Genomic DNA, 22,735 nt, shown 5'->3' with positions numbered 1-22,735 from the left:
TCTCGGAATCCACCGCCTGTGACCTTCATCTTCGGCTTCACTTTTCCATCACAACTCTGATCAACCCTGACCCTCTAATACAGTCAAATGCATCAGTCTGCATTTCTATTGGCAACCCCAGAATGATGGAGAAGGAGTCTTTGTCTTCAGTAATGTAGCCAGCAGTAAGCAGTCATGCTACTGTGAATGGCTCCACACTGATACCAAGTGAGTCACAAAGCAAAAGCAAAAACTGAAAGACAGGAAGGTAGGATGGGTATTTTGGTAGCAGGAAGTGGGGATTGGCAACTGTAGAAGGAGGATGGCACAGGATGGAAAGGTAGATGTTACCAAAATGTATTATATATGTTGTGAGACTATCAAAGAATAAATTTGAAAATGACCTGTGAAGACCTTGAAAGAACAATAATCAATTTTGTATGGAAAAACAAAAGACCCAGGATAGCCAAAACAACCCTGTTCAACAAGGCAACGTCCGGAGGCATCACCATCCCTGACCTCAAGCTCTATTACAGAGGTATAGTCCTGAAAACAGCTTGGTATTGGTACAAAAATAGACAGGTAGACCAATGGAATCGAATTGAAAACCCGGGTATTAACCCACACACGTACAAACATCTGATCTTTGACAAAGAAGCTAAAAATATACAATGGAATAAAGAAAGCATCTTCAACAAATGGTGCTGGCATAATTGGAGACTGGCATGTAGAAGAATGCGGATCGATCCATGTTTATCGCCATGCACAAAACTTAAGTCCAAATGGATCAAAGACCTCAACATAAATCCAGCCACACTGAACCTCTTAGAAGAGAAAGTGGGTGGTACCCTTGAACGAATTGGTACAGGAGACAGCTTCCTGAACATAACACCAGTAGCACAGACAGTGAGATCAACAATTAATAAATGGGACCTCCTGAAACTGAGAAGCTTCTGTAAGGCAAAGGACACAGTCAGCAAGACAAAAAGGCAGCCCACAGAATGGGAAAAAATATTCACTAATCCCACATCTGACAGAGGGTTGATCTCCAAAATTTACAAAGAACTCAAGAAGCAAGTCTCCAAAACATCAAAGGACCCAATTAAAAAGTGGGCTGCAGAACTAAATAGAGAGTTTTCAATAGAGGAGTCTAAAATGGCTGAGAGGCACTTGAGAAAGTGCTCAACATCCTTAGCCATCCGGGAAATGCAAATCAAAACAACTCTGAGATACCATCTCACTCCTGTCAGAATGGCTAAAATCAAAAACACCAATGACAATTTATGCTGGAGAGGATGTGGTGAAAGGGGGACACTCCTCCATTGCTGGTGGGAGTGCCAACTGGTTCAGCCACTTTGGAAAGCAGTATGGAGATTCCTCAGAAAAATGGGAATAAACCTACCACAAGACCCAGCAACTCCACTCTTAGGCATATATCCAAAAGATGCCCATTCATACAACAAAGATGTCTGTTCCACTATGTTCATAGCAGCATTATTTGTAATAGCCAGAACTTGGAAGCAACCTAGATGTCCCTCACCCGAAGAGTGGATAGAGAAAATGTGGTACATCTACACAATGGAGTACTATTCAGCAGAAAAAAATAATGGAATCATGAGATTCGCAGGCAAATGGATGACACTAGGAGAAACCATCCTGAGTGAGGTAACCCAGTCACAAAAAGAGAAACATGGCATGTACTCTCTCATATATGGATTTTAGACATAGATCTGGGGAGTGCCAGCCTACAATCCTATGGCCAGAGAGTTTGGGAAACAGAAACTTCATTTAGTGGCTGATCGAAGAAGAGGCAGACTCCCTTGGTTAAGTACTGAGCTGAACTCAAGAAAGCCAGTAACAGAGAGGGAGGACTGATGATCAAAGGGATTAAGACTGGGCTGGTTTAACCCCCAGAAACAGCTGACCAGACAAAGGTTAACTCTTGAATCCCAGGCATCAGCCTGGGAATCCAGCATGGGACTGATCAAGACCCCCTGAATCTGGGTGTCAGTGAGGAGGCCTAGGTAATCTATTGAGCCTTGGGCAGCAGATCAGTACCCATCCCAAGTATACACACAGACTTTGGACTCCCATAGAACAATGTGAGGTGCACTCTCACCCTGAACTCTTGGGGAAGGGTCTAGGCCCTGCCCTATATGAAATGGCAGACTATGGACACCCCCATGGAGGGCCTCACCCTCCCTGGGGGAATGAGGGGATAACGGGGGGGGGGGTTGGGGGGAGGGCACGGGAGGAGGAGAGGGAATGGGAGAGGGACCTGGAACTTACTTGTGAAGCAACCTCGTTTCTTATCTAAATTTAAACTGGAAAATAAAATATAAAAAAAAAAAATGACCTGTGAAACCAGCGTTGGATACACCATGAAAAATAAACCATGGGGTTCACAGGTTTATACAAAAAAAAAACTGATCTTAACCAACCAAAAGACTGGCTCTCCTGTTTAACAGCCACTAAGATTTCCTCTGTAGGTCCTCCTCTCTAAACCTCACAGTTAACTAGTTAACTAGCCCCATGTAAAGTGCAGTCCAACTACATACTTCATGTCACCATGACCCACAGTGAACATATCAAATAGAGGATATCAGAGAAACACTTATAAAGCTAATGTAAACAGCCACTAATATTATATTCATCCCTCCAAACTTCAAAAATACCTTCTTCAAAAGTTTCTTTATTGCTTTTAAATAAATCAAAAGTATAATTAAATGACTGTACAATATAAAAGAGGTGGCACCGCCTGGGTCAAGAATCCCAGGTAGGGCTGGAGATGACTCAAGCAGGTGAAAGCATTTCTTGTTCTTGCAGAGGACCCAGGTTTGATTCCCGGAACCCACATGGTGACTAAAGCTGTCTGGAACTCAGTGTCCAGGGGATCTGATATACTTGTCTAGCATATGCAGGGTCCAAGTATGCACACGGTGCGCAAACATACATGCAAACAAAACACCCATACACATAAAATAAAAATAAATAAATCTTAGAAGTGAAGGTATGTACTGGTGGCCATTGATTTTAGAACTATGTATGTGTTAGGGGCTGAGGGTCAATATATAATTTCTTCTACTCTTTTTTATTAAATTTTTATTTAAATTATAAACAATCTTATTTTACATGCCAATCCCAGTTCCCTCTTCCTCCTGCCCTCCCACTCCTCCCACCAATTTCTTCTATTCTTGTAACCCTGGAAAATATCTGTTATAAAATGTTTCTGATCACTAGTTTCACAAGGACATACAAATAATATGTATGAAATGTCAATTAATCACACAAATAGGCTTTTTTGCATCTCATTTACCCAGGGAATATCCCCTCTAGCCCAAAATACCAGCAAGTCAGAGTGTGGTCTTAACAGTTTAAGCATCACTGTGGTTTGGGGAAGGATCATTTTAACTACTTCAAGGGATTATGAAACATTGCATTCTATTACCACAACTGAACAAGTGCGGCATCTAACAAATGGAGGAGTGCAGCATGAAAGATAAATACAGGATAGAGAGTTAAATAGTTTCCCTTATATTCTTGTTTGGTGGGGTATGGGGCATCTGTTTCATTTTTGTTTTGGTTTGTGTACTTTTTGTTAGTTTGATCGATTGGTGGCTTTTTGTGGCAGGATCTCACTCTGTTGCCCAGACTATCCTAGAAGTCCCTCTACAATCCAATTAGTCACAGAAATCTCTCTTCATCTCTGAAAGGCTAAGATTACAGTCAGGAGCTGCCATAACTGGCTCAATCACATTCTTCCTGATCAAAACTTACACAACAGAAAATAATGGCAGGTTAGGAATCACATAGGAAAATTCTGAAGAGAATCTTAGGTTTGGGTTTTTTTTTGCAGGGGGCGTTGGGTTTTTTTTTGTTTTGTTTTGTTTTTGTTTTTTTGGTTTTCTAGACAGGGTTTATCTGTATTGTTTTGGAGACTGTTCTGGAACTCACTCTGTAGACCAGACTGGCCTCGAACTCATAGAGATCCGCCTGCCTCTGCCTCCCAAATGCTGGAATTAAAGGTGTGTGCCACCAATGCCCAGCAAGAATCTTAGTTTTTAATACACAAAATAATAGAATATTTATTATAATAATCACTTTGGGAAACAATGCTTTGTCTGCTAAAATTCATCTGTCACATGAATTTAATTACACATCCACTGACAAATTAAGCCCTTCTAAATATAAAGTGCATGGATAATAGATCAAGCAAAGGTAATAGATTTTAATTATCCAAAAATTGGCCACTGGCAGCTATGTGGCCACAAGCTCTGTCCTGTGCACTCACCTTTACGAAGAGAGAGGTGATCTTCTCGGAGGTGTTATAGTAATGAGAGATGCTGTAGATCATTTTAATTGCATTTATAAGTGTGGGGATAGCATCTATCATGGTTATCTGGAAGATATTCCAGAAAATGCCAAATTAAACAAAATTCTCATTATGATTGTATAATCATTCTATTCTCATGAAAATAAAGTTTTGTTGTTGACAAATAAAATCTTAAATAGTACCTGATGCTTTACATAGAAATATTTCACAATAAGTCCATTTTCATTGTTTTAGTCATATGTGATGAATCAAAATTTATTTCAATACAAAAGGCTTGCTGTTCATGACAAGTAGGTTATGCTAACAGTGGGTTTTGTAATGTACACTGTAGCATGATAAATAAAGAGGCAGAGACAGATATTGGGGTTCAAGCTTCAAGCTGAAGATCAGAGAAGCAAAGCAGCCAAGCTAGTAGATCTTATCTCTACCTCAGAATGAAATGGCTGTCCTGTCTCCACAAATTCTCAGAGACAAAACTCTCTTAATTCCCATTTCCTCCTGCTCCTTATATTCCTATCTCCACCCAACCATATTCTCCTGTCACTGCCTCCCTAGTGTTGGGGGAAGACGTGTGACCCCAGGTGCTGAGATCACCTTCGTATGAGATGTTTCTTTTAGGAGTGGATCAATTTCGTGGAGTCAGTGAAGCCTTCAACTATCAGAGATCTGTATATCTCTTAATCCTGAGTCCTAAGATTAAAGGTGTGTGCCTGGCTTCTATGGCTAACTAGTATGGCTACTTTGCTATTTTGATCTCCAGTGACTTTAATAAATCATAAGCAATACATCACCACACAAGCAGACATTTCCTACAGCTAACAGATTTTTTTTCGAACATCAGTCAATGACTTTCCCGATAAATTCTTTGGGGTATAATTAGAATATCAGCTTCTATATTTAATGGGAAATGTATATAATGGGAATATATTTTTGAAATATAGCATTTTTAAATAACAACATTGAAAATAGATGATAGATTAGACAGAAAGACAGACAGATATAATGGAAGAGGGCATAAAGTACATACAAAGTTGTGTGAATGTATTCTTGAGAATGTAAGATTTACTTTCCAACAAAAGGTCACATCTGTCAACTGAAATTCAACACTCCATTCTGCTAGTGTGGAAAGGGTCACTAGAGGACTTACGGAACAGAAACCTTAACTCACAGGGTCACTGCTGTACAGAGGGTCACAGCATTTCTCCAGTGTGTACAAATATTTGACATTGTCCTTTGCTTCATTAGCTGCATCCGTGATCCTAATGTCTGTCTCCCGCCAAACCTAAGCACAACACAAAAACAATTTTAACACAATTATCCCCAGAGGAACTTGCAAAGTAAGAGCTACTAAGCATCACCTCCCATTCCTTCATCATCACCATTTGCTCTCTGCCTCTTGCATTTAAAAAATGAATCTTAGAAGGATAAAGAAGAACAACTCAGAAACCTTAACTACCTGTTTAAGGGTGTCCACTTTGGTATTTCTCTTGTATGCTCTACTCTAGCACAGAGCACTGCCAGGCCAGCATGACAGGATAGCAGTCCTGTAAAGCCACAGCTTCCTGCTCTGCAGCCACCAGACTAGCGCTGTGTCCCATGCCCTGGTTTCCCATACTCTCTCCATCCTAACCTGAGTTCCCTTTCCCCACAGCCCTAAATGTGTGTGGTATAACAACTATTTACTAACTATCAACTATTTGTCAAGACATTAAAATAGAAAGACATCTAAAAATTAAAGAAGATATAACACACTGAATTGGCTTTATGCAAATCATGGTAGTCTTTCTGAACTGTATTGTATCACAAAATGTGAAGTTACTCTAGAGCACACAAGGCAAGAAAAGTCTAGTGACTTGCTGCTAATAAATAGAGTGTGATGAAAGCAATGCTGTATTACTCCCAGGATTAGCTTGCAAGGACGGTGGCCTCTGTGTTGAGTGCTCCCTTACACAGTCACTAGCTCTCTTTAAAGGAAGCCTGGTACCCATCAGCTGCCTGTGGAGGGGAGTATGTGGTAAGAACTGAAGGATGCCTCTAGCCAACACTGAGCAGCCATGTCTTGAGCAAACTCAGAAACAGACCCTTCCCGTGTGAACCTTCGGATAAGCCAACAGACCAGATGTAGCCTCAGAAGAACCTTGAGTCAGAGGTACCTAGCTAAGCTGCACCCCAGTTCCTGATCTCAGGTAAAACTGCTGTTTTCAACTAGTGAGTTTTGGGGTTATTTGCTTTGCAGTATAAAACTAATATTTGAGCACTTAAGTCTTCATGTTGTTCCATCTATATTGTTCGAATTTATTGCATGCTGTGTATATATGTACATGTACAGTTATATGATTGCATTATATCTTAGTTATTTTCCACGCTCATTAATAATACATATACATACAAGTATAACAGCCAACCAATGTCTTTAACTTGTAGGCTAATTCACAGTATCCAAAATTATATGGCTAATACTATTCAGTCCTAAAATATTTTTATGTGGATAAAATAACACCTTTCTGTTCCCAATTTCTCTGTGGAGTTGGGAATGGAGACCTCTCTTCTTCCCTTATCATGAGTCATTAAAAAGTGACTAGGAACCTTCAGCAGCTTTGACTTGGATGCGGCGAGCACAGCCAGCACAGCCTTCACCTGTGGGCTTTTCAACTGATCTAAAAGGTAATTAAATTTGGAGAGCCTTTTTTTCCAGTGCTCCAACTCTGCTCGGGGCCCAACATCATCTGCTTCCTTCCGCAGTTGACTGTTCTCAGCAAGGATCTGTAGATACAGAAGAAGAACAAGCAATCAAGTGAGGCTTGAGGTAGGAAAAACATGCATGAGCCAAAAAAAAAAAGGAAGGAAGGAAGGAAGGAAGAAAGGATGGAAGGAGGGAGGGAAGGAGGGTAGCAGGGAGGGTGGCAGGGAGGGAAGGAAGGACAAAAGAAAGAAAACCAAATGAATCATGTATTTTATTCAGTTCCATGATTCCAATGAGGAGACTGTGGCTACCCCAGCATGCACCCAGTATTGTTTGTTTGCTTTTAATTTCAACAAAGGACTAAATCGACTGTCGCCACCAGACAATGACCTAGGTGATGACTTTGAATGAGCTCTGGCTTCCATGAATATCTGCAGTTTCCTTACTTGTTCTTTTATTGCATAAACCACAGCAACACAATTTCAAGAAACTTGATGAGTTACACAGGTTAATTTCACATAGACATACTGTATGTAGGGAACAGTCACCTCCATGTATGACTTTCCAAAAACCAATTTTTATATTTTTTATTTATGTGTATATATGCATGATTATGTGTAGGTGTTTGCAAGTGCATGCAGGTACCTACAGAGGCCAGACAAGGGTGCTGGATCCCCTGGAGCATGAGATCTAAGCAGTTGTAAGTCACTTGATATAATGTTAAAGACTGAACTCAAGTCCTCTACAAAAGCAACAAGTGCTCTTAGTCACTAAGCATCTCCCAGCTCTCCCCCCCAAAAAACATATGTTTAATAGTTAAGGCTTCTGGGACTGGAGAGATAGCTGAGGTTAAGATCATTGGCTGCTCTTCCAAAGGTCCTGAGTCCAATTCCCAGCAACCACATGGTAGCTCACAACCATCTATAATGAGATCTGGTGCCCTCTTCTGGCCTGCAGGGATACATGAAAGCAGAACACTGTGTACCTAATAAATAAATCTTTAAAAACAAAATAGCCAAGTCTCAAGCTTTCTCTTGAAGGACACAATGAATTAGGAACATCCCCATACCTTCTACAGTTTTCTCCAGAAGAATTAGCAATGTGTAGCCTTCTAGTCACTTAAGGAAACAAAATCACCAATTTCTACTTCCTGAGAGCTCACAGGGCAGTGGTGTTGGCCCTCTGGTTTAATCCCAGCACTCAGGAGGCAGAGGCAGGAGGATCTCTGTGAGTCTGAGGCCAGCCTAATCTACAAGGCAAGTTCTAGGACAGCCAGGGCTACACAGAGAAACATTGTCTCAAACAAAGGAACAAATAGAAGTTGCATGAAACCTTGTCTCAAAAAACAAACAAACAAATAAATAAATAGAAGCCACAGGAAGCTCTCGTCTTTTGAAGAGCATGTGCTGTGATACATGGACAATAACAAAACAATGCCAAGGTAGAACTTTCACCAATAGAGACTCCAGTGATGAGGCATCAGAAACTAACCATGGGTTTCTGGGAATTACCTGCTCTGTCTGTTTGATCCACACTTTCATACAACATTCTACTTTTTCCACAGTCTCAGGGTTACTAGCTAGAGCCAAGTAGTCCACGGGTTCCTTCAGGGATGTCAGTTCAAATGTGTCACATTTTTGAAGGCTTACCTAATTAAAATTAAGATTACAGTAATAAGATAATATTTAGAAATGTCCATGTACAGTTTTTGGTCAATTTGTATCCACATAGAGATTACCAGAATCTTCACAAATTTCCTACCTTAGTTACTCGGTATACTTAGTGACAGGGCGGTACCTAACAATAATGATAACAATAATAGTACCTATTCTTTGTGTCTTGGGTGTTACATAAGATCCTGAGGTCAAATTTGGGGGGGGGGTGTTAGAGATAATGTATCTTAAAATGGAGAAGTTAGTAAAACAATTAGAAATGGTCACCAAGTTGCAAGTCAACTGGACAGAGATTAGCATGGCAGAAGGAAGTGGGTAGGTCTCAATCTATCACTGAATTCCATTTTGGAACTTATGAGAGAAATAGATTCTCATGCCTTCGCAGTCAGCAAATTCGATTGCAAATGCTTGGGCGCAGTTTAGAGCACAGAGACCCACAGGTAAGTCTAAGATACTTTCAAGCACACATGGCATGCCAAATCACAATTCAGTCCTCCCTGTTTCTAGGAATGCTTTCCATCTAATGAAAAGGTTCCTTAAAAAGTTCCTGTGTACATCTCAGAACTCAGTCCTCAAACCCAATTCAGCTTTACCCTCAATAAAGATACAATTCGTATCTCAGCATGCTCAGAGCCAACCGAAGGGTCATTGCTATTTGTCACTCATAAAACCCAAGCATAGGGGTCACTGAATTAAACAGATCACCAAGGAACGCTGGAGAAAGATGGACACAGAAGCGTATATGGAGGCATCTCCCACTCCCAGGTCTCCCACAGGGAACACAACCACACTGGAATTCCTCCTGAAGGCTGCTCACTGCTTTCCTTGAGCTTCACAATAAGCCCTGTCAGCCCTCATCTCTGGTCATCTCTTGTCCTGTCTTCCAAGTCCATTCCTGCCCAGTAGGATGGCTTTACAGGCCTTCAATTCCCAGCCAAGTTCTGCATCTCCCCAGCTCAACTAGTAAGACTCAGAAATCTGATTCCACAACCCCAGAACCAGCCTCATTCCCCGCTTTTGCTACCATCTCACAGACCTCACAAACTTACTCAAGTAACACATACTCCCAAGCCCCCCACCACCACACCACACCACACACACACACACACACACACACGTGCTTTTGCTGGCACTGAATCAGCCTGGGATTCCTCCATGATCCCACACACTTTAGGGATTTGATCTAATGCCCAGTGGCTTCTCCCACTCACTCAGAGACAATTCCTCTGATGAGTGAAGATCTGCCTTGCTCTTTTACTATCTCCACACATAAAGAGGAGTCACGAGAAAGCCTTGCTTTGGGTGAGGATTTCCGTCACTTTTGTTTGGTTTAATCTGCATTTTCTCTGGCCTGCAGCCAAGTTAATTGTGAATGCGGCTAAGATGTTGGCTGGAGTGAACCCTTAACCCTGTCTGGATAAAATTTGCTCAATGTCCCAAAATTTGGCAAACAGTTTCCACTTGCCCTCCACTCCCCACCTGTCTCTCTCCCTTCCTCCCTTTCCCCACCCTCTCTCTCACAACACACACTCCAGACATACATGAGTGTATAAACACCAAACTTTCTTAAATCATCAAGGAAATGTGCTGCATAAGTCATACAAAAAGCAAATCTCGCATTTGCTAGGTTTATTATTAAAAGCTCTTTATAGGCTAAACTACAGTACCCAACCTCCTCCCTCCAGGTGTATTAATTCCTATTTCCTTCTTCCACCACATCTGGAGTTTCCTCCCACTCCATCCTGCCCCTTTCCCTTCCTACTTCACACACACACACACACACACACACACACACACACACACACACACACACACACACACCCCTCTAGCTCCAAACTCCTTTTCATTCTAGGATGTGCATCAGTGTCACAAGCACTCTGCCCCATCTGACGGACTGAGTGAATCCTTACTGTAAACGTTCTCATCGACCTCAAATCATTAAGCTCTGCACACTGTAAGTATTTAAATCAAACTACAATCACATGCTAAGAAGACAGTAGAATTACCTGCAAACACTTTCAAGACTTTTCAACACAGTAAAATAAAGTCCATATAAGAAGAATATCACCTAGGGCTGGAGAGACGGCTCAGCGGTTAAGGAAAGCACGGAGCTTCAGATTCTGTTTTGCTGAGAATCTGATCACTTTTCATGGGACCACTCACTCCTTCTTACCTTCTCCATCAGACTCTCCTGTGCACCTGACAAGATGCCCACAAAGCCTTCCAGAGAGCTCAGAAACTCCTGCCGAATGCTGGAGGCATCCTGTAGTCCCTCAAGCTCACCAGAGCCATGGCTGGAGACCCTGAGAGCTGGAATGAAGATGTCTGAGAGCAGACGCCTCACGCTGTTTAGCAGGCCCCCATCTGCAGTGTCTAACGTGTTAAAGCTCACCTCCTGGAAAACAACGTCATCATCCTGCATTGTAAAAATTAGCCTCAACTATAGGATAGCAATGAAGCCACTGAGCATGTTAATTTACCAAGTATCAAGGGCATTTTTTTCCTGATACTCTGTTTGAGAAGGATACTCCTATACCAGTCTAAATTATAATCCCCTAAATGAAAAATGAAAAAATTGAATTGTATGTATTCACCAGTTTATTCGCTAAAAGAAAGTAAAGAGATCACAAAACCTCTAACACACAGGAAACACCTATAGCGGTTTACTTTTCTTTACACGAAACATAAAGTTGCATATCCACTTTTAGGAATCTTGCCAATAAGTAAATTATAGGTGGGAGGTTCTTTGTGAAAGAAAAGATCTCACTCTGTACACAGACATAATGTTGTTTGGCTCTTTTATTAATAAATTGAATATCAATTCCTTATCAAAAGATACAAAGGCAATATCTTTTTAAATGCTAACAATAACTTAAAATTAAGGGTTTCCTTTGCTGTTATGTCTTTGTATGTATGTATGTGTGTCCTGGTGATTAAACTAAGACTCTACCATATGCTAAGCAAGCACTGGACCTCTAAACTAAAGCCCCAAGTCCTGAAAGTAGCTTTAGACACTGGAGGAAGCATGTGGTTATCTCCACAAGAAGGGGGAGATTTGAGCCATGCGTGTAGTTTGCAGAAATCTGAGGTAAATGACTGTCCCCTTACCCGATGGATGTTGTCGGGTGTAATGGCTTTGGATGGGTCAGACTTAATGAAGAACACACACACTCCTGTAAGAGCAACATCTTTTCCTTCGGTCACGAACACTTTGGGCTTTTTCATCTTTGCAGAAACAGGATTTACACCTCCTGAAAAGCCAAATGGTCCTGCAAATGCAAAACAATTTCAGTTTCACAAATTCCATTTGTAGTGTCCGGGGTGGCCTCCTAACATGAAGTTTCCTTCTAGAGATTACTATGGCTGACCTTCCCATGTGTTCCAAGCAGAGCCATCATTTGGATGATCTCTAGTCTCATTCTGAAAGAGATCTAAAAGGATCTGCTAGATTCTCCATCACAGAGCCAGTGAGAGAGACAGGAGATTGGGTGGGGGACAAAAAGAGCCGGTTTGTGTACACTGTGTCTCAATATCTCTCCTGGGCACCACGTCTACACTTCCAAAGTTTCAACCTAAGCACCTGTGAGCTGTCCCAGGCTGTTCCCAGGCTGCCCCAACTACAAATGGCAGAGGCAAGGTCAAAAGCCAACTCTAACCACAAAACTCAAGACTCTCATTTCTCAATACTTCCATGACACCATCATAGTCCAGGCAGCTGACTAGTTCTGCATAGCCCTGTGCAGAGGTAAGATGACAAAGCAATTGATGTTCTTGTTGTAGAGTGAGACCCAGGGCTTCGACCTCCATCTGTTTCCTAACCACATGACCTTGAACAAGTTTCCTACTCTACCTGTGCCCCCATTTATCATTTTGCATGTGTGGGTGTTACATATGTGACTGGTTCCCAGAGAGGCCAGAAGAGGATGTCAGATACCCTGGAACTGGGGATGTAAGTGGTTGTATGCACTGTGCGGATGCTAAGGACTTAACCTTCATCCTGTGTAAGAGCAGTCAGTGTTCTCTATCTCACCAGCCCCTCTCATAATTTTTTAAATGGGAAAGTCTATTCTAACTGCACATTTTTTGGTAAATTTTTTGCAGAATTTTTGTGAGGATTAAAGGAGTGTGTGAGTAAAGGACTTATAAAACTTCATTAGCCCATCAAGCATTATCAGAAGCATCTGAAGGCTCATGCACGTTGTCCAAGCATGCTGTTTGCAGAGTGGATCAGTGAGGTCCACCTTAGTAAGAAGCAGGGTTTTCGATCCAACTGGAAAATATGAGTTATCTATGCCTCCTGGAGCCTGGGGATGTATTGGGCTGGGATATGGGGCCTGTTGGCAATAAATGCAAACACAGTACACAGCATATACAGAGAGAAGTTGGCAGGGCATGGGAGCTAACCAAGGACCTTCATTTGAAATGATGAGAATGTGCTTCAGCTGAATAAGGTGGGGCAACTTCTATGAAGAGAACCAGCATGGAGCCGCATTCCACTGCTCAAGAGGCAAGCTGGGTGGGTGCAAAACAGGGAATCCAGCCAGCATGCACTGTGAAACACTGAGGCAGAGGTCTGCCGTCTATATAAGGACAACACACCACTGTGGGCTATGTAGGTACTACTTCGCGGGGAACCCGCATGGCCACAAGAGCATGAGTTCAAAGAGCACAGAGGTAGCAGTCAAGCATAAACTTCCTTGTACCTGGCCTCAGAGCGGAGGCAGACACTGTGATTTACCTGAGCTGACTTGGGATGAAGGATGAAGCGAAGGAGAAACATGAGTGTCTCTCATGCCACAAGTGGAAACCCTCAGAGGCTCCAGATGAGGGTCAGAGGAAGCAGAGGTTGAGCACAAAGAAATATGAGTTAACTTCGCTTCTGACCAATTAGTTTTGGTCAACTGGATACTCTCCTGGTTTTAATCAATACTATGTTTTCATTTTGAAATGACCATAAGAATTTTTCCTAAGAATGTCTGGAAAAGCTGTTCACAGTGACGAAAATATAGGCACAGGCTGCACCAAGTTTTGTTTTGTTTTTTAATGTGAGTCTTGGGGATAAGAATTCAGAATTGCGCTTGTGTGGTAAGCACTTTACCAATCAAACCATCTACCCTGTCTCTATCCACAAGCAACTTCTCTGTGAAACAAACAAGCATTTTCACACTAGCTAACAAGATCAATAACTATTTCCAATTTTCAAAAGTCATAAAAGGATGAATACAATGCTATGAGCATAATATATTTAGTCATGTTCCTACTCTGATAGTAATATAATCTAAAGCATAATGGGGTGTTCACTTTGGCAGCACATAACTGGAAAAATACAGAGAAGATTAGCATGGCCCCTGCACAAGGATGACACATAAATTCAGGAAGTGTTTCATGTTTTTATGTAAAGGCAGACCTATTAGAATCATACCTAAATTCTCAACAAAGACTCTAAAATGCAGAAGGGTCTGGGGACTGATGTCTTGGAGACTCTAAGAGACAATGGATGCCAGTCCAGACTACTATACAGAGCGAAACTGTCAGTCACCAGAGATGGAGAAAAAAAGGTATTTCATGACAAAGTCAAATTTAAACATCTATCCAGAATTCTAGCCCTTCAGAAGGTACTAGAAGGAAAATTCCAACCCCAGGAAGTGAACTACATCCACAAAACCATGGGCAATAGGTAATCTCATACCAGCAAAACTCAATGAAGTGAAACACAAACACACACATGTGCGCATGCACATACACACACCACACACATACACACACATTACCAACAACAACAACAAAATAACAGGAATTAACAATCACTGGTCATTAATATCGCTCAATACCAGTGGACTCAATTCACCAGTAAAAAAACACAGGCTAAGAGAATGTGTATGAAAACAGGATCCATTATTCTACTGAACACAAGAAATATACCTCAACATCAAATATAGACTTTACCTCAGAGTAAAGGGTTATTGAAAGAGAGGGAGATGGGTATTTCATATTTGTCAAAGGAAAATCCACCTAGATGATGTCTCAATTTTGAACATCTATGCCCCAAATTTAAGGGCACCCACATTTGTAAAAGAAACACTAATAAATGCAAATTACACATAGAACTCCATAAAGTAATAGTGGGAGACTTTAACATGCCACTGTCACCAATAGACAGGTCATCCAGACAGAAACTAAACAGAGAAATAATGGAATTAACAGACATTATGATGGACCTAACAACTGTCTACTGAACATTTCACCCAAACACAAAAGAGTATACCTTCTCAGCACCTCATGGAACCTTCTCCAAAACTGACCACACACTCAGCCACAAAACAAGTTTCAACAGATACAAAAACAAATTGAAATAACACCCTGTATCTTATCAGACCACCACAGACTAAAGTTATCAGACTAAAGTTGGATTTCAATAACAACAGAAAACCTACAGACTCGTAGAAACTGAACAATTCTCTACTGAGCTACCATTGGGTCAAGAAAGAAACAAAGAAAGATATTAATTGAATTCCTAGAATTCAATGCAAATGAATGCACAACATACACAAACTTATGGGACACAGTGAAAGCAGTGCTAAGAGGAAAATTCATAGTGTTAGGTGCCTTCATGAATAATTTGGAGAAATCTCATATTAGCAACTTAAAATACCTGAAAGCTCTAGAACAAAAAGAAGCAGAAACACCTAAAGGAAGTAGATGGCAAGAAATAATCAAACTGAAAGCTAAAATCAATAAAATAGAAACTTAGAGAACAACACAAAGAATCAATGAAACAATGAGTTGGTTCTTCTAGAAAATCAACAAGATGGACAAACTGAAGGAAGGTGATGCTATGCTTATTGACAAGAATTGCTGTGTTAAAAATCGAATGCCTGCTGGAAGTTTCAGAGTCTGGCTACACAGAAGGAACTAGCACATAAAAAAGTAAGTATCACAGCAAAATCTACCTGATTGTCCCCAATTGCTGGCATAACAGATCAAAAGGAAAACAAAACAATTAGAACACCTAGACTAACTACCATTTTCCATCTTCTAACCTGAAGGAGAAAACAGGCACCCTTCCACAGGGGCATGCACATACACTGTACACACACCATACCTATACACTACAGGGGTATCATATATACACACATACACCACACATAATAAATAAATACATAAACACATGCATCATATATAAACATTACAAGGATATCACACACACACACACACACCACACATATACACCACAAAAACATCACACCACACACATCATATATACACAAGTACACCATACACACAACACAAAAATATGACACAACATATACACAATACAGCCTTAACACACCAAGGCATAAGAAGCTTGTTTAGTCATCCATTACCTTTCTTCTTTTTACTGCTCTCAAATGAATTTAATGACATTTCTAGGTGATGTCATATCAAATATCAATACCTGTTTCTGCTCCCTCCACATCCTGGTAGTAAAACATGAGATGGCGGAGTCCTCCAGCAGGAAAAAGCTGATCGATTCTTTCGATCTGGAAAGAGGCAAGGCAACATTTTTGTTCTGAATTAGAAAATGCATTTAAATTAGTACTGATGGCATAACAAATCAATTCACTGCCATCTTCTTATTCAAGCAGTACAGTACCTGATGCCTCTCTTAGAGATGGAGTATTTTCATAACATTAAAACAAAAACAAATGTCTCAGTGTAGTAAGCCATTCAAAGAAGTAATTTCACTGATTATAGAAATAATTGCTACATATGTACATTTGACAAAGACTTACCCTTCCATTTTTGCTAATTCCCCAAAGCATTAAGCTATTGAAGGCAGATATAAATATAAATGAATGTTTAATGTTTAGTAATTTGCAAGACAGGAAGAGAAAGCAAACCTTCAAAACATAGTTAACACACTGGAGATAATTAATATGTAAATGCAATAATCTTCTAAAATGGCTTTGGGAGCATAGGTAGCTGCCAACTATGACCTCAGAAGCTGCCTGGCACTTGGTTCCATCCATGAGGGCCAGTGTATATCTATCTGACACATGACCTGATCCCAACAGAAGCATTTCCACAGTCCACAGCATGGGTAAGAATTCATACTCTAAAAAGGAAGGGTAGACTTGGAGATGGCTCAGTCTGTAAAGCACTTGCCTCTCAAGCATGTGGATCTGAGTTCAGGTCCCAAGAATTCTCTCATAAGAAGCCCATTACAGTGACACATGCCTATAACCCCAGTGACAGCCAGATGGAAGGTGAAGACAAAAGAGATACTACTAGGAAGCTTGTAGGCCGCATGGTAAAGTCCTAGACCAATCAGGAACCTTGTCTCAAAAGAAAGATTGGAAGATACCTAAGGACCAACATCTGAGGTTTGCATTGTGCATGGATACACCCTTGTCATGTGCGCGAGGACACACACACACACACACACACTTATATACATACATACATACACACATTTATACATACATACATACATACGTACATACATACATACATACATACATACATACATACATCAGCAACTTGAAAGATGGTTTCTCTCCCTAACCGCAGGTCCCAAGGGCTCAGACCCATTGGCTATAAAAAGACACAAGCATCATCATCAAACAATAGAAATCAAATGATGATTTCAAGTGCCATTATTCCACCTGAAGTGTTGGGGAGCCCTCAGTCTGTTCTGCCTGACCCAATGGAGTCCCTGCACTTTAGACTGGCACCTCTTCAAAGGCACAGCCCGGGTTCTCGCCACAAGATGGTGAGGACACAAAAGCTTCCTACCTGATTACCCTCAAGAAGAGCATCTTCCACTTCTAGTTTGTTCAGGTCCAAACAGGATGCTACAACTGCAAACAGGTAGTCATGCCTTCCGTCCAGGCGAGCCCTCTTGGCTTCCTTTTCTTCTTTCAGCCGTTGCTAAAAGAAAGGAATAAAAATATTATATTTTAACTTCTGCTCTCAAATGGTTCATTTTATAATAATTTCACACAATTGTGGTTTTCTTGTCTTAGGAATCTGTATAACAACCAGCTTAATGGTGTCAATTTTTATGTACTCTGCTCTATTTTTAGAAATAAATTTATTCTCTTATATAAATAAGGAGTGGTCATTGCTTTGAAATTGCACAAAACAGACAAAGAGAAGCCATAAAAATCATCTGTCATTCACAAATTATTACTCTTAACATTTTGTTCTGTCTTCACAGGCTTATTTCCACACACATAAGAAAATTTAACAGATACACACAAAAAATGAAATTCCCATTTTTTGTAAATATCGTCCTTAGTCATGTATAAATATTCCTATCTCTTATCTTTACTGTTTATAGATTTGTAGGTGGCCTTGGATTTAATTTCTGACTACCATCACTCATGCTGTTAATTACAATAATGAGAAATGTTCAGTATAACCAGGGTTTGCAGCTTAAGGCTCACCCTTCCATGCTCTTTGCTCATAGAAAGTATGCAAACATGTGCACAAGTCTATGTTTATATCATGACCCTAAAAATTCTTCATGCATTTCTCCCTCAACAATGAGTCAGGCTTGTTTGAATTTAAATATAGACTTTCCAGAGCGTATATAATAGCTACAAAATATTGGACATGGGTATACCATAATGTATTCAACTATTTTGCTATTAGTACACATTCAGGTTCCAATCCATTCCTTAAATAAGCACATTAACTTTTATGTCAATCCAGGGAGGAGAAAGAAAGTTGTCACTTTTGACCAACAATCATTTATTAAACTCCTCTATGTGACAGTACTGCAACAGTAAGCACTACTGGTTACCACAGAAAAGTACATGACCTGGCTGTCAGGGTATGTGCAGAAAATTTAAATACCACAAGGTGGCATAAAGGTTAGATGAAAAATCAGATATGTGGGTCCCAGAAAACAGGGGGCCTATAGATCTTCAGAGAAGGAGGAAGAAAGGGTTTTCCCATCTAGTCCACAGTTAAAGAGAGAGAGATAAGGATAACAGAAAAGCTTTCAGGAGAAGACAGCTTGAGCCTTGAGTTGACATCACTCTCTACAGTGAAGACATTTCTACACCTGCAAATGTAAGGGGAATAAGAAAGCACAATACCTTCTGGAAACACATGACAGCCAGGGTAGCTGACTGTCAGACTAAGAAATATAGGAGATAAGAAGTCACAAGACAAAATATCTTATTGGACACATCAAAAGTTCAAACATTATCTAGAATCCATGGGGATTCGCTTATGAGGGGAGATAGATGTTTGAACTCCCTCTGCAGTACCAAAGCTCCACCATCCTGGCATCAGTGTGGAGAGCAAAATGTACAGACACAACCTAGAAGCAAGCAAGAGGATCTCCACAATCCCAAACTGTCTATCAGGAGGAGAACACTGTGCACCACCACAGCTGGGTTCAGGTGCATCAATACACAGGTGCAATCATTGGAAACCTATGTCTATCATTCAAAGCAAACTCATTACACACAGATAAAGGTAAAGACTCCCAGTCCAACACAACAGGCATTATAGGCCAAACCATTCCTATGAGTATCTCTCTATACCAGTCTGGTTCCCTACTTCAAGGATACCAGAAGTTCCTTTTCACCATCAACACACAGGAATCAAAAATGTCTCCAGACACTGCCAAACATCTCCTGTGGGGCAAAATCACACCCCACTGAGAATTACCATAGACACATAAATACACACACACACACAAACAAACACATGGTCACAGACATGTGCAAAACATAAGATTCCTCACATAAAACCACAATAGAGGTGTTATCTGTTATGGTTATGAAAAACAGGACCTGTAAAACTAAGTATCAGGCAGGTAGGATGGCTCAGTAGGAAAAAGAACCCACTGTGTGAAGCTGGCAAGTTGGCCCACATCCCTAAAATTCAAGAAAAGAGAACACCTACTCTGAAAAGTTGTCATCTGACTTCCACATACATCCTGTGGCATGGGCACAGCCACATTCACATACATGCACACACACATACACAGACACACAAGACACATCATATACACATATCAAATGCACACACACATCAAATATACAACCCACACTTACAGTAATTTTTTAAAAAGATGAAATGAGCGGCACTTTCATCCAGCATTGCAGCTATTCAATAAATGTTTACCAAATGAATAACTACAGTTAAGACTGTGAGTGCAAATAAGATTTTCCAACAAAGGAGCTGGAGAGACAACTCCCCGGTTAAAAACACTTGCTGCTCTTGCAGAGGACCCGAGTTTGATTACCAGAACCCGCATAACAGCTCACAACCATCAGCAACTCCAGGTCCAGATCTGCTGTCCTCTTCTGGCCTCTGTGGCACCAGGCACACATGCAGTACATCACATACTTATAGACAAAACACTCATACACATAAAATAAATAAATCTATTGGGACAAATACTTTCCAACAAAGATAATGGAGATGAAGAGACAAGGAAGTGAAAGCCTTGGCTCAAAGAGGGAATGAAGTGCAAATAGAGATGGCAGGGAAAGTGCCGTGACGTGGATGCAGGAGACAGCATCATCAGTCAACCTTATCTAGTGGCCAACAGCACTAGTGCCACAGATGATTGCTCACGCTAACTAGAATATCTGTGGGGACTTTGTTTACAAGACAGCTGCAGCATCTCAAAGCTGTTTTGCAAAAGTGCGATGGTAAAATTTCCTGGGCCAGCCATTAGATAACTTCACCTTTTGCCTTGCCTTTTGATCAAGGTCATAAGCCACAGAACCATGTGGCTGAGCCCAGTCACAGAACCAAGAGAGATGATTGTTGCTACTTTAGGCTCTTAAGCTTTCATGTGGCCTGTAACGGATCAATGGGCAATACAGTGTTGCTGTTAGAAAAATTTCACTGGGTAGACAAAAAGCAAATGAACAAATGCTTGAGAAATGGGTGGTTGGGAGAAAAAGAAAAACAAGCTAAATGCAGGCTATTCTTTCCAGAAACTTTACCGTAATGGAAAAAGGGCATTGTATTAGTTGAAAAGGATTTAGAGTTAAGAAAGAACTTTTTAAGATAGGAAAGACTGACAAGAAAATAAAGATGAAAGTGCTGAGGATTTCAGGAAATTTAAAGACAATGAGTCAGGAAGGAGGTGTACACCTGAATCCTAACACTCTGCAGACAACAAGGCAGGAAACTCCAAGATCGAAGCCATCCTGGACTGCATAGACCTGAAAGAGAGGAGGGAGGAGGAACAAAGGGAAGGAGGGCGGCAGGGAGCACAGAGAGGGAGGCTGGTTAGTTACTGCCAACCCTGTGTCATTAACACTTATTTCTCTTTTCCTGCAGCACTGGCTAGAGACAACTTGAGGAGAAGAGTACAGAAAGTGGCTAAAAAATAAATATAATAAACAGTCTCCCAATTTTCTTGCTGTTTCTCCAAAAAGGTCTTGACATAAAGTATATATTCCATAAACATCAAATAGAAGACCATGTAAGTGGATTTTCAAATGTCACTAAAATCAGGAAGATGCCATTTTCCCCACTATTTTCTACCTTCCTGGCAGGGAGAAACAAAACACTTTTCTCAAAGTGATCTCTCAGAGTTTGTAGTAAATGATTTTTAACAGCTTGAGAGCTTGGGGGTCAACCAGCAACTAGACATCCGCAGATGCACAGAAGCCAAATAAGAAATAAAAGAGACAGAGGCAGAGGACTTTAGATTCAGTACAACTGAAGGCAACACCCCAAATAAGATTCCACCATGGCAACACATCACTCCATGACTTCATTTTACAAAATCCCAAAGGAGGAAAAATATGGAGAAAAGAGAACTTGGTCTCTAAAACAGAACACTAATTATTCTATTTTTACCTAACAATCACAGAAGGGGAAACTTCCAAAGCAGTTTTGTATATAAAAAGAAAGTGGTCAGCACGTTTTAAAGTAAAAGTTTTCATAGGTTTTTTTAAAAGTATGTTCATTTCCTGAAGATAAGCACTATGAAGTCAACCCTGGCATCATGGAGATAAGTTTGTCAGTTTCTATTTTCACTTTCTTACATTGAACACATCCTGGATCAATGAAAGTATTTTGTTCTGTTTTTTTTATTACTATGATATAATCAATAATATTAGGCAAATACTTAGCAATCTGATCAGTGCACTGTCAGGCTATGAAGTTAATCTGTCCCTTTCTGGCTATTCAGAGATCACGGCAACAAGGTGACCAGCTGTCTAGATTTGATGCTTCCTGCTGGACACTCAGAGGGTGAAGTCAGAATGTGATTAAGAAAGCAAGAATTGTGTGAAAGGTGGTACATCTCTATAGTCCCAGCACTTGGGAGGCAGAGAGAGAATCATGAGTTTGAAACCCTTTGGCCACCATAGGTTCATGTGTTTGAATGTTTGGTCCCCAGTTGGTGGAACTGTTTGGGAAGGGTTGGGAGGTGTGGCCTTGTTGGAGGGGTTGTGCCATTACAAAGATGGGCTTTGAGCTTTCAAAAGCCCACATCATTCCCAGTCAACTCTGCCTAATGCTTGTGGATGAAATGTGATCCCTCAGCTACTGCTCCAGCATCAAGCCTGTCTTCCCACTGCCATGCTCCATCTTGTGAATGTCGTGGACTCACCATCTGAAACTGTGAGCCTCCAATAAACTCTTTCTTGTATAAGTTGGCTTAGTCATGGGATTCTATCACAGCAATAGGAAGGTAGCTAAGGCAGCTACACAGTGAGACCCTGTCTCCAAAAACAAATGGCAAGAAGTAACCATGTGATAATTAATCTTGAGTGTCAGTTTTATGACACCATCCTGGAAACATACCTCTGAACCCATCTGTGAGGGATTTTCTAGATTGGGTTAATAGAGCTGGGAAGACCATCCCTAATTATAAGCATCACTATCACACTGGCTGAATAGACCTCAGCTGAATAGAACATAGAAAGGCAGATATACCTCTACAGTCATTTCTCTCTGCTTCCTGACTACAGATACAAGGTGGCCAGCTGTCTCGTGCTTTTGCCACCACTCCATGCCGTCTCTGCTATGATAGAGGGTACCCTGAAACTGTGGGTCAAAATAGACCCTTCCTTAAGTTGTTTTTGTTGGCTATTTTGT

At 40.8% G+C, this 22,735-nt stretch overlaps 1 protein-coding gene and 1 pseudogene across 2 annotated transcripts in view; one reads left to right on the top strand and one right to left on the bottom strand.

The window, feature by feature from the left end:
* The window catches only part of Dnah5 (dynein axonemal heavy chain 5), a 278,387-nt gene that overhangs the window by 202,440 nt on the left and 53,212 nt on the right, over window positions 1–22,735 (bottom strand). For both annotated transcript variants that reach the window (XM_040757681.1, XM_040757680.1), the window contains exons 2-9: window positions 17,444–17,578; window positions 16,104–16,188; window positions 11,777–11,937; window positions 10,842–11,063; window positions 8,507–8,644; window positions 6,899–7,075; window positions 5,481–5,594; window positions 4,271–4,378 (exon numbers count right to left, since the gene is read on the bottom strand). In XM_040757681.1, the coding sequence (XP_040613615.1) occupies window positions 4,271–4,378; window positions 5,481–5,594; window positions 6,899–7,075; window positions 8,507–8,644; window positions 10,842–11,063; window positions 11,777–11,937; window positions 16,104–16,188; window positions 17,444–17,578 (1,140 nt within the window). The remainder of the gene's footprint in view (window positions 1–4,270; window positions 4,379–5,480; window positions 5,595–6,898; window positions 7,076–8,506; window positions 8,645–10,841; window positions 11,064–11,776; window positions 11,938–16,103; window positions 16,189–17,443; window positions 17,579–22,735) is intronic.
* Window positions 13,962–14,061, top strand: LOC121144419 (annotated as a pseudogene).

Source organism: Mesocricetus auratus, unplaced genomic scaffold (genome assembly GCF_017639785.1).
Source record: "Mesocricetus auratus isolate SY011 unplaced genomic scaffold, BCM_Maur_2.0 Super-Scaffold_100015, whole genome shotgun sequence".
Lineage (NCBI taxonomy): Eukaryota > Metazoa > Chordata > Mammalia > Rodentia > Cricetidae > Mesocricetus > Mesocricetus auratus.
The sequence above is the reverse complement of the archived record's forward strand: the minus strand, read 5'-3'. Positions and strand labels throughout refer to the sequence as shown.